This window comes from Vicia villosa, linkage group LG6 (genome assembly GCF_029867415.1).
Source record: "Vicia villosa cultivar HV-30 ecotype Madison, WI linkage group LG6, Vvil1.0, whole genome shotgun sequence".
Taxonomy (NCBI): domain Eukaryota; kingdom Viridiplantae; phylum Streptophyta; class Magnoliopsida; order Fabales; family Fabaceae; genus Vicia; species Vicia villosa.
The window spans coordinates 159,999,919-160,011,136 of NC_081185.1; the positions used below are offsets into that span (position 1 = coordinate 159,999,919).

The following is an 11,218-nucleotide window of genomic DNA, read 5'->3' on the forward strand; positions in this document are numbered from 1 at the left end:
TAAATTTACTCGGTCATCACATCAAACAAATTATGTGTAATTAAAAATTATTTATGGCCGAAGTCTAGCCCACTTAAGCCCGAGTCAACTGAATCCAGCTGATAGAGTAGGTTGAAATTTACACTCAGTTTAGAGATACAATAAATTGAAACACTCAACTATTATGAACGGTTGAATAATATAGTCCCATGATTTGTTGACAAGTGTCTTTTGGAAAAGTTTCTAAAGCCTTAACTCTAGTGATCCACAATAAAGACTAAAAGACAAGTTGGCCTCAAATACACAAATTCTAACATAAACTTTACATTTAATTCGTCGTTGACTTGAGAACGTCAGAGTGATTATAAGATCATTCTTCACTACCTAATTAGAACGTATGATTGATTAAGAGGCTGTCTCTAAATCTTCAATTATCAACAATTATGGGTGTAAGCACATAACAAAAGATCGATTAAATCGACAATTCAAACCAACTGGAAAAAAAACTAATTTTTTGTTTAGTTTAAAAATCGAATCAAACTGATGAAAATCGAGGTGGTTTGATTTGGTTTTTAATTTTGGGTTTTATGAACCGTCAAGCCGGTAAACTAAACCGATAATTATAATTATCTTTCTTCATGTTTCAAATTCACACGGTTAATTTTCATTTTTTTATACTTTTTTTTTCTTCAACAAAATTCGTTCTGCTCATATTACAAAATAGTTTTGGTGTGTATGTGAGGTGTGAAGCATGTTAGTTTCAGGGTATGACAACCTTGGTTGTTATTGTTGTATTTTATTTATTAATACTTTATATGGATTAAGTACAACTTGTAAGTCGTTTGAAAATTATAACATAAAATAGAAGAAAATGATTATATGAAATGTATTATTTAAAATAACAAAAATACATTGAAAAACGTTACAGCTAAAAATACACAAATTAATATAATATTTGGAAGAAAAAAAAGGATGTAAACTGCTCAATCAAATCAAACCGATTAATTTAGTTCAGTTCCATTTTTAAAAAACATTAAAAACCGAATCTTACCAAGTCCATAGAGACATTACATTTTCTGAACTTTTTTTTTTTAAACCAAACATCAGTTCAAACTGAACCGTTTACACTCCTATAGACAACATTGAAGAAGGACATTTTCTGTTTAGTTAATAAGTCAAATGTTTATAAATAAATGATTGATTGTTAGTATAAAATTAATTTCTAGATTTAAACGCGATTGCTTTAAATGTTTCAAACTACATTTCACTATTCAATTTCACTTTCAACTAGAATATACTTTCACCATATAAATTGTACTAGGTAATCTTTCTATCAAAAGAATTGGAAATCTCCAAATAAATTCAATTTTATAGCTAGGACAGGACAAGGGAGAATGCACAGTGTTGCAATTGTAACATTTGCTTTGCAATTGTCTATCTCAGTTGTGACATTTACTTTGCAACTGTCTATTGTTGTGATAGTAGAGGAGTGAATGTACAATGCTTAGTTTAGTAGCACAGATAAATATTGCTTTGTGAAATGACAAAATAAGATAAAATAGCACCCTCCAAATTCTAGAAGAAGAGTATGCAACATAATACTACTTGTCATCTTTCCAATTTGCTTAAAATTGCATCCATTGGCGGCAGCTCCAGCGCAATTTTCTCCCAATCAGGTATACCCTGCAAATGCATTAGCGTATATTAGTGTATATAGATTGCTGATAATGGTGAGTTTCTCTGAAATCGCACTTACTTTCCCCGATCTCCGAACTCGCCCGTCTAGGCGCAGTATTATGTACACGTCTTCGCCAACGGGAACTCCTTCAGACTCCTGCTGATCTCTTATCCACCTAGTTAAATTAGCATATATTAGCAATTCTTAGTTGACATCAATCCACACTTACAATATGTTGAATTTAGGCAATTCAATTGTATAAACAAGATATCGGAACTAAGTACCGTTCCCATTCGGCTGGCGATACAACCTCAGCCTTGAACCTAACTTCAGCTTTCAGTTTTGATTGTGCTGTTATGGACTGTGTCCGCTTCTCAAAATCTTCCTAGCAAAATTCTATGGTTACTTTTCGTTTCGCCAAAGAAACAAAAGCTTTGGATAAAAGAAAAGGATTCATGAAGGTGCATGGTTATATCGAGTCTTACCCCAATGGATGGAAGTTCCTCGGCCGCCTTTGGTCGAAGGCCAAAACCTTTCTTTTTAACTTTGGTTTCTGTACCTTCTCCCCAGATGACAGGAACTAACAAAACACCGCGTCTAACAAGATCGGTGCGAAATCTATCTGCTCTTTGCAAAGCCGAAGTCACTGATTCCTTTTTCCCAGCTATTATAACCTAAAGTCCAAACCTAAGTTAAACATAGAACATTCACAATGCCAAGTTAAAGAGCAGAAGGGGAAGAATGTTTATTATACTAACCGGCCTAACTGTGTCTCTTAGCTGCACAAGTTCAACTACACGATTAGTTGACAGGCGCAAAGGCAACCTTGATAGTGTCTCGTTTCGGGATATTTGCGCAAGCTGTTCCTCCTCTTTTTTACTCTCCCAAAGGAATAATGCCACAAAAACAACAATACCTGCACATTGTTGATTCAATTGCTTAGTTGTTTATTGAAGCAATGTAGAAGGTGTTTTTTAAGGTTTACACACTGAAATCGCCTTAAAAGGAAAATCACGGACATGAGAACACGTAAAGACATACACAAAGAGTAAGACACTAAGTTTAATAAATGCATAAACTGAACCTGAATTGTTTTTATCAGGAAGTTAAATAGGTCACTTTCACCTCCAATGTTAATGGCGGCATTGCCAGCGGTTTCCAAGAGATCAGGAGCACCGTCACCTCCTTGAATTACACGCAATATCCTTGGTACATTAAACAACAATGATATTCCTGCAGCAGCCGTAAATGCTACGTAAAAAAATTTCCTAATACCGCGAAATGGTGCTTGAACTTCACTGATGAGTTTTAAATCTCTTCGAAAACTAGAGCCAACATCTTCCCCGCCCAGCCTCGCCTGATTACATGGCAGAAAAACATTAAAAATCAATGAGCATATAAAGATGATGGTACAACTTTGCAATACCAAATCCTCGGGAACTAATTAGAAAACCTCTTCTTGTAGTTCTTTGAATTCAGGCAAAGCTCTGAAGGAGGCCAAGTCTGGATCATTGAGAATTGTGCCAAACTTTAGATTGTAATCTTTTAAAGCAGTGCGAAGACATTCAGCAGCTTTCTTTCCTTCTCCTCTTCATGAAAATAATCACCAAACAACATCCAAGTTAGATAGAAAAGATGAAAAAACAGAAGCATAAGCAAACCAGCTTCATGTATAAATCAATTATTATTTATACTATCATTTATCATATATCTAGAAAGTTCAAGCAATAGAGAAAATTTAATAATGTTAGAGGTTCCCTTGCCAAAAACACCTACGAAGTTCGCAGAATTATGAATTGAAACTCACCAAGGACATTTAGAGATAGCAAGTAGGTTCCTCACCTTACCATCTCACAGTATAAATTCCCACGACTCAAGTAATTTGTTCAATATGAATGAACTAGACCAACTACCATACAACAACAGCTGAGCCTTATCTCAATAAGTGGAGTTGGCTACATAGATCAACTTCCGCCATTATGTTCTATCCAGGGCTATGCTTTTGTCCAAATCGTTAATCTTGAGATTTTTCTTGATAACTTCTCTTATAGTTTTTCTAGATCTACATCTACCTCTAGTTATTTGACTCCTTTCCATTTGATCTACTCTTTTTAGTTTTTACCATTGAATCTACAGGTCTTCTCTATACATGCCCAAACCACCTAAGTCTATTTTCCACAATCTTTTCTACTATGTGCTACCCCAACACTCTAATATTGTCATTTCTAATTTTATCACGTCTAGTCTTACCACACATCCAATGCAACATTCTCATCTCTGCTACACTTAACACAACATCATAATTTTATCTCGTGTTGATTCTTAATCCATGAAGCCCTCCCCCATTTCAACCACCCAGATTGAATTTGATGGTTTACATCTCCTTCTATTTCTCCATCGTTTTATATTATGGACCCAAGATATGTTCTCCTTTGTTATCTATTTAATTGGCATCTAATGAGGTAAAGTGACTTAAATGTTGGATTGATAGTATTATACCTGTATGCATGACAGCAAGCTTTGTTATAGAAAGCAGCTTGTGCTTCTACAGGATTTGGATTCAAAGAAAGCGCTGTTTCAAACTGAGTCAAAGCATCTTTAACCTGAACAATCCACAACAAAAAATAATCCACTTAAACATCATTATTCAAATGCTAAAAAGAAAAATTTGAAGATAATAAACCACACCTTTCCTCTGGAGAATAGTTGAAGACCCAAATTCACACAAGATTCAGCCGTTTGAGTTTGAGTTTCTGGAGTTTGTGAAGAAGAGCATGAAATGAGTGGAAACTGAATCTTAGTATTGCGTGAGAGTTTAGGAATGGAGATGAACTGAGGAATGGGAATGCATGGTCTTGAGATTCTGGAATTTGATTGTGATGAGAAGAACAGGTTTTGTTGCGCTGCAACCATGGCCATTGCCACCATGTTTCATATCTTGTTTTTGTTAATGTTGTTTTTGTTCTTTCTATTATCCAAACATGGCACAATCTTAACCATTCGGTTATTGCCAAATTTCCAACTGTAGAAATGGACGGTCAGGATTTTAAGGAATAGAGTTTCATCTTACAGATAATTTTATTTAAAGTTTATTTTAAATCAAATCAAGTTAATTAAATTAAGTAACTGTTTGAAACTGGATAGTGATAGTCATTTACTCATTTTGTTTAATTATTTTTTAAAATATTTATTTAAAAATGAGTTGAAATATAAAATAATTTATTTTTGATTGCAGTCATATTAATTAAAATAGAGGTAAAAACACCAATAAGAATAAGAATCAAATATGAAAGAAAAAATCAATGGGATTTAGGCTGAAAATTAGTTGGGTTGTGTCGAACTCGTCTTAGCTTGACTCGATTAGTTTAGAATTGATTCAACTCAAATATCGGTTCGAGTTCGTCACAAACTTTTTTTCAGCTCAACGACTCGTTAAAAATTCACGAATAAATCAGTTCAACTCGTTTGTTTCACGAACTTAAAAGTCATTTTTTAAAGTCTATTCTTTTTATATATTTGACAACTCTAAATTAATATTTTTTAAATAAAAAATATAAAAATAAAATAAAAGTTATAAGATTGAAATTTATAAACTTTGATTTAAACCTACTCATAAAAATCATATAAGCTTCGTTTTTAGCTTATATTCAACTCATTTAGCTCATAAACCTATGTCACCGATTTAATTGTCAAACCAAATTCCAAACTATTTTCAAGTTCGTTGATTTATCGTCAGCCCTAATTGTATCCAAAAACATCTAAATATCAAATTAATTCTACAATCTTATCATCAATTTAACCTCTCCAAAAGTTATTCAATCAAAACATAGTCACATACTCCTCTTTTCGGGATTAGAATACAAACCCAATTTATTGGGGTAAAGAAAAAACTATGTATAGTTGAGGGGAAGAAAAAATGGCTTAAAGAGGATCAAAAATTTAACATTAACATGAGAATTAAGTTCCCTTATTTTGGGTACCAAAGATAATTTATGAAGCCTTACCAGACTCAAGGACATTCCAATACAAGTCTACAAGAACATACAGAGAACTTGGTTACAACAAGGGGGAGAAGCTACAATAATGAACGAGAAGAACCAAAAACAACTTTCAAAACTGATTCTTACAGTTTAATAAATTTAAAAAAAAAAAAAAAACATTAATCTATCAGCAGAAGCTGATTCTCAAATGAAGAGTAACTTCCTTTTTATTAAAACTAAAGGAATATTTAGTTATTTTGCTCAATGATGCGTTTGGCGCCCTCCAAAGTATTCTTCATCAACATTGTGACGGTCATTGGACCCACACCACCAGGAACAGGAGTAATCCAACCAGCAACTTTAGATGCTTCCTCAAAATCCACATCTCCAACAAGTCTGTAACCTGATTTCCTTGTTGGGTCATCCACAGAATTTGTGCCAACATCTATCACTGCAGCTCCAGGTTTTATCCAGCTTCCCTTGATCTAGAAACAAAGTAAAAAATATTATTATGAATTCAACGAACTTTATATCAGTGAAAACGATGAACCGTAGATATATTTGATGGAGTGAGGCCCTGAACAACAATATTTTTCAAAATTGTTTGCAGACTGGTATTGTATACCAGCATCACTAAAGGAAATATCTTTTAAGTTTAAAAGTGTTGGGGAGTCCTGAGAGCATCATCGAGTTAAAAACTAGGACCAAGGAAAGAACCATCTAAATTTGAAAGTTGACAAAAACTGCACATAGATGGATAATAGATATGAAGGTAGAGTAAAATTTGTTAAGCTAGTTACCATCTTTGCCTGTCCTGCTGCTGCAATAACAATATCTGCTTCACGTACGATATTTTCTGGTTGACTTGTGTGTGAATGAACAATGGTAACTGTAGCATCTGCTTTCAAAAGCAGCAATGAAGCTGGTAATCCAACTATGTTGCTTCTACCAACCACAACAGCCTTTTTCCCCTTTATACTTACACCACTTCGTGATAATAGTTCAAGACATCCCTGTATACAAGTAGCATATGCAAATAAGATACACGATTTCAAGAAAATTGTACAAAAACTAACTTGTAATTGTACGTTTTTTATCAACATGAGCTGTTAAAATCAACACTAGGGTAATTCATAAATTGCAACAATCTTCCCCCAGGTTTTAGGGGATAACAGATGGTTGTATCTTACTATTTCTTTGTGCAAAGCTTTTTTTACTTTCTTATCCAACTCGTAAATTTGAAAATATTTGATATAAATTACTCTTAGCATGAGTAGGATAAGAATCTCACATCAAACACCAATGTCTCAGCTGAAGCTATCTCGTACTTAAAAATTGTGCTTTAGACCAATAAAAATAAACATCGCCGCCACCAATAAATTTCACACCAAATTTCATTCAATAGAAAATTGCCGGACACCTTTATGAAAACAAACTATACATCAATGACATGTTAGTTTGTCTAAAAAAATAAACCAATATATTTGAATAGATTTGTCGCTTTTTTATCCCCTAGTAGTAATTTAACCAATCCAAAACTCAAAATCAACTCTCTCGACATCTATTAAGAACATATACCCTAAAATTTTAACTAGTCCAAACATCAAAATCATCTTTTTTAACATCTTTTAAGAACGTATACCCTATATTAACAAACTACGTGCACAGAATTCATCTAATTATTGTCTTATTGACACAATTAAGTCCATTCCAATTTCCAAATTAAATCAGAATCAAGAGTATCTACCTTGGGAGTGCAGGGAAGAAACAAAGGGTCTCTTCCTTTCATTGCTAACTTGCCAATGTTCAAAGGATGGAAACCATCTACATCCTTCGTAAGGCTGATTTCAGTCAAAACATTCTCTTCGTTTACGTGTTTAGGCAATGGAAGTTGAACCAATATACCTGCAGATATAACAACACAACAAACCAAACACCTTTAAATAACAAGGCCTAAAACAACACCCTAATAGCATCTATCTTATCCCCATAACTGGATCTGTATCTACCAATTTCACATATAAAGTAACTCATACAATATGTAGCATCAACACATGTATGTGGTGATATTCTAAATAGCACCGACACCGCTAAAAAAAAGTTGTCAGTCAGACATCTACACTGCCACTTGTGAATACTTTTAATTTATTCATTTTACCAATACATGATGAATATAAAGCTATTAATTAAGGAATTCTGAAAGTGCTTAAGAACAAAAAAAGAGTAAATAATAATAACTGACAAACCATGTACTTCGGGGTTAGCATTCAATTCGTGAACATTTTTGATAATTTCAGCTTCAGAAGCTTCCTCTGGAAGATTGATATCGAAGGATTTGATTCCCAATTCAGCACACGCTTTTCTCTTCATTCCAACGTAGCTTTGAGAGTCCTTTCGGTTTCCAACTATCACCACTGCAAGTCCTGGAACCTGCAACGCTTAAGGTGATTACGATGACTATGACGAGAATTTAGCGATAAATTGGGGAAATAAGCGGGGGTGGGGTGGAGATGCTTACCTTGCCGTACTTTTGTGAGAGGAGACGAACCTCGTCGGCGATTTCAGATCGGATTGTTTGTGCAACGGCTTTGCCGTCGATTACGGTGGCCATTTGATCGGTGAGGCTGAGATCGTGCGGTGTGGTTTTCTCTTACAATGCAACTTCGCGAATTGGATTTTGTTGTGATTGCGACTGATTAATTTATCTAGTCATTCAACGTATAAAAAGAAGAAGCATGAATTTAGATAAATAAGTGGATAATAAGCTTGTATTGTGGTTGTGTGGTGCTCAAAAAAAAGTATGTGTGATTTTGGTGAATTAAAATTGAAGGATAAATATGTTTTGGGATATAAATGCTCAGCAAGAAAAACGTGCTATAGAAAATACTAGGAGAGAAAATGAAAATTTTACTTTGTACCCCTACAACTATACCCATACCCCTACATGAAAAAAATTTGGACCGAAATACCCTTGTATAAATAATACATATATTAAAATTTTTCACTTTTTTCTCACATTTCAGAAAAAAATTTGAAACACCCAAAAATATATAAACCGGAACACTTTTCCAAAGTCTTCCGGTTTAGAAAAAAACACACCGGAACACTTAAAAAAAGAGTTCCGGTAATTTTCAAGTTGTTTGAAGTTGCATACCGGAACACTTATTTAAAGTGTTCCGGTGGTTTATTTTTTTAAAATAATTTTGGACTTTACGCAACGGTTTAAAACCGTTGCGCAAAATGAATGGAAAATAAGTAAAACCGTTGCCTAATGTATAATTTTAAAAAAGTGTAACGTCAAAATAGCTTTAGGCAACACTTTATAACCGTTGCCTAAAGACCAGAATTTTTTTTAAAAAAATAAAACCACCGGAACACTTTAAATAAGTGTTCCGAAATGTAGCTACAACCACCATTTTAAACAACTACCGGAACTCTTTTTCTAAGTGTTCCGGTATGTTTTTTTAAACCGGAAGACTTTGAAAAAGTGTTCCGGTATGTTTTTTTTAAATCGGAAGACTTTGAAAAAGTGTTCCGGTTTATATATTTTTGGATGTTTTGATATTTTTTTTAAAATGTAAGAAAAAAGTGAAATTTTTTAAAATATATATTATTTATAAGAGGGTATTTCGGTCCAAATTTTTTTCGTGTAGAGGTATGGGTATAATCGTAGGGGTACAAAGTAAAATTTTCAGAGAAAATACTAGGTCTGCCCATAAAAGCCCGCGAAGAAACGGAGCATGATGGGACGAACATATTTGAGAGTGTCGATCTAAAACTTTGTTTTACTTTGCAAAAAATAGAAAGAAGGACGGAAAAAGTCCGTGGACATTGAATCTTTAAGGCATAAAAATAATAAAATTATATGAAAAAACTATTGACCGCAAAAGCCCGAAAAAAACAAGGCGAGGCGGACACATTAAAGAGACGGGCCTAAAACTTTATCCCGCTCCATAAATAAATACGGGTAAAACAGACATTCCCGATAAACCGGGTCCGTTTTGCCACCCCTAACAAATAACAAATACTCTATGTATCCTAAATTATAAGTCCTTTTACAATCTCAATATAACATTAATGACATTTTTCTACCAATGTTTAAAACTTGGTATTAGGGATGAGAATAGGCTTAGTCTTAGGTTTTTTTTAAAAAATCTATGAAATTTTATATATATATATATATATATATATATATATATATATATATATATATAAAAGGATTCATAAGTAAAATGAGCTATTTAAAAGCCTTAATGTGAAACTGCCTTAAATAGACTTTCGGAGAATGTCACACTTTTTTAAAAAGGTCATGTTAGTTCAATAAAAAAGCTTATAATAGGTTATATGTCAGACTTAGACCTTATAAATTTATCGTAGGTCAGACTCAAACCTTCTAAGGTTTGTCCTGGTGATGACAATTGTCATTATGTGCTTTTTATGAAGAAATTCAGGTAAATTATGAAGAAGAGTGATAAAAAAATCATGTTAAAGTATGAATAAATGAGCAAAAAGCCAATACAAGGAATATACAAAGACTTAGTGAAAATTGTGGGGGGAAAAAAGGAGGAAAAAATGTGTTTCGCCACTATAATTCTCTCACGAGCGATGTTGATTGTCGCAGAAGCGATGGTACTTTTACAGCTGACACGCTTTGTACTATTTAAAGCATTGTTTGGCCACTTTTTTTTGGGTTCCGAATCTGAGATAGAAAGTGACGGCTAGGGTCATTCAATAAGCGGTTTTGGAGCATATTTGAGTCTTTGAAGAGTAATTCTTCCATAATTTTTGATGATGAGTACTTCTACACTCATAGTATTTGTTTATTTATCAATGAGTAACTAAGTTTCTCTAGATTATGGATTTTTTTAGATGAATCTTGTTTTTAATCTGTTGGATCATATGTCTGTTTGATATTTGTTGAGTACTTTTAATGTTATTATCTTATGTAAATTATTCTTGTGTTTAATGTTTTTTGTTGCTTACGGACGTACAAATAAATCTAGATAATTAGAGATTTTTTATTGTTAGTCTAACTATTTGAGCTAGAATTTATTAACTTTGTAATGAACTAGGAATAGGAATTTAGAAGTTGTTACAAATGAATAAACACACTTAAAACACCTAATTTAACTTTTAATTGGTCTAAGAAATTAAAGAATTAGAGTATAAATTAATGAGTTACACACCAAAGAATTGTGTGTAGTGGTTATGTTAATTCGCAATGAAATAATAATAGGATTGAAACTCAACATACAATTAATTTTCTTGTTAAAATCTATCCTCGTGTAGGCAATCTTTTATTATTACTTCGACTTTATCGATACACTTGCTGATAGCTCATCAAGTTTTTGGCGCCATTGTCATATATTGTTGATTTTCAACAAGGCAATTTAGTGTGATATTTTAGTTTTCAATTTTTTTTTAAACTTTTGTTTTTGTTTTAACTTTTGCATTTTCTAATTTTAGTTATAATTTTAATTTTATCTCTACTTTTTTATTATTTTGTGCAGTGCTACTAAGGTACTGTATTTCTTGTTTGTTTGTGCGAGGTACTAATTTAACATAAATATCGGTGGATCCC

The 11,218-nt window shown here is 33.0% G+C and overlaps 2 protein-coding genes across 3 annotated transcripts; both read right to left on the reverse strand.

Annotated features, from left to right (window-relative positions):
• Nucleotides 1-1,326: 1,326 nt before the first annotated feature.
• Nucleotides 1,327-4,625, reverse strand: LOC131612987 (protein LOW PSII ACCUMULATION 1, chloroplastic). 2 transcript variants are annotated; one of them, XM_058884715.1, is made up of 9 exons: nt 4,346-4,622; nt 4,157-4,260; nt 3,111-3,246; nt 2,783-3,014; nt 2,416-2,573; nt 2,143-2,331; nt 1,942-2,042; nt 1,736-1,832; nt 1,327-1,662 (listed from the first exon to the last, which is right to left on the reverse strand). In XM_058884715.1, exons 1-9 carry the CDS (start codon nt 4,583-4,585, stop codon nt 1,588-1,590), a joined length of 1,332 nt encoding a protein of 443 aa, XP_058740698.1. In that variant the 5' UTR covers nt 4,586-4,622; the 3' UTR covers nt 1,327-1,587. The 2 variants fall into 2 exon arrangements, 1 of the variants encoding a protein (XP_058740698.1); XR_009287526.1 differs by lacking the exon at nt 1,327-1,662 and having other exon boundaries at nt 1,942-2,038; nt 4,346-4,625.
• A 949-nt stretch (nt 4,626-5,574) lies between these two features.
• LOC131610841 (bifunctional protein FolD 2) lies at nt 5,575-8,428 on the reverse strand. The gene is made up of 5 exons (XM_058882892.1): nt 8,156-8,428; nt 7,884-8,067; nt 7,385-7,542; nt 6,438-6,650; nt 5,575-6,122 (listed from the first exon to the last, which is right to left on the reverse strand). The coding sequence occupies exons 1-5, from the start codon at nt 8,246-8,248 to the stop codon at nt 5,886-5,888; spliced, it is 885 nt and encodes a 294-aa protein (XP_058738875.1). The 5' UTR covers nt 8,249-8,428; the 3' UTR covers nt 5,575-5,885.
• Between the last annotated feature and the right edge of the window lie 2,790 nt (nt 8,429-11,218).

Excerpts from the sequence above, each read along its gene's own strand:
- LOC131612987 (XM_058884715.1), bottom strand. The coding sequence starts at position 4,585 with ATGGTGGCAATGGCCATGGTTGCAGCGCAACAAAACCTGTTCTTCTCA. Across the intron at positions 2,574-2,782 it reads TGCCGCCATTAACATTGGAG|GTATTGTTGTTTTTGTGGCA; the intron begins GTGAAAGTGACC and ends AACAATGTGCAG. Across the intron at positions 2,332-2,415 it reads TAAGAGACACAGTTAGGCCG|GTTATAATAGCTGGGAAAAA; the intron begins GTTAGTATAATA and ends TTTGGACTTTAG.
- LOC131610841 (XM_058882892.1), bottom strand. The coding sequence starts at position 8,248 with ATGGCCACCGTAATCGACGGCAAAGCCGTTGCACAAACAATCCGATCT. Across the intron at positions 8,068-8,155 it reads TCTCACAAAAGTACGGCAAG|GTTCCAGGACTTGCAGTGGT; the intron begins GTAAGCATCTCC and ends TAAGCGTTGCAG. Across the intron at positions 6,651-7,384 it reads TTCTTCCCTGCACTCCCAAG|GGATGTCTTGAACTATTATC; the intron begins GTAGATACTCTT and ends ACTTGTATACAG.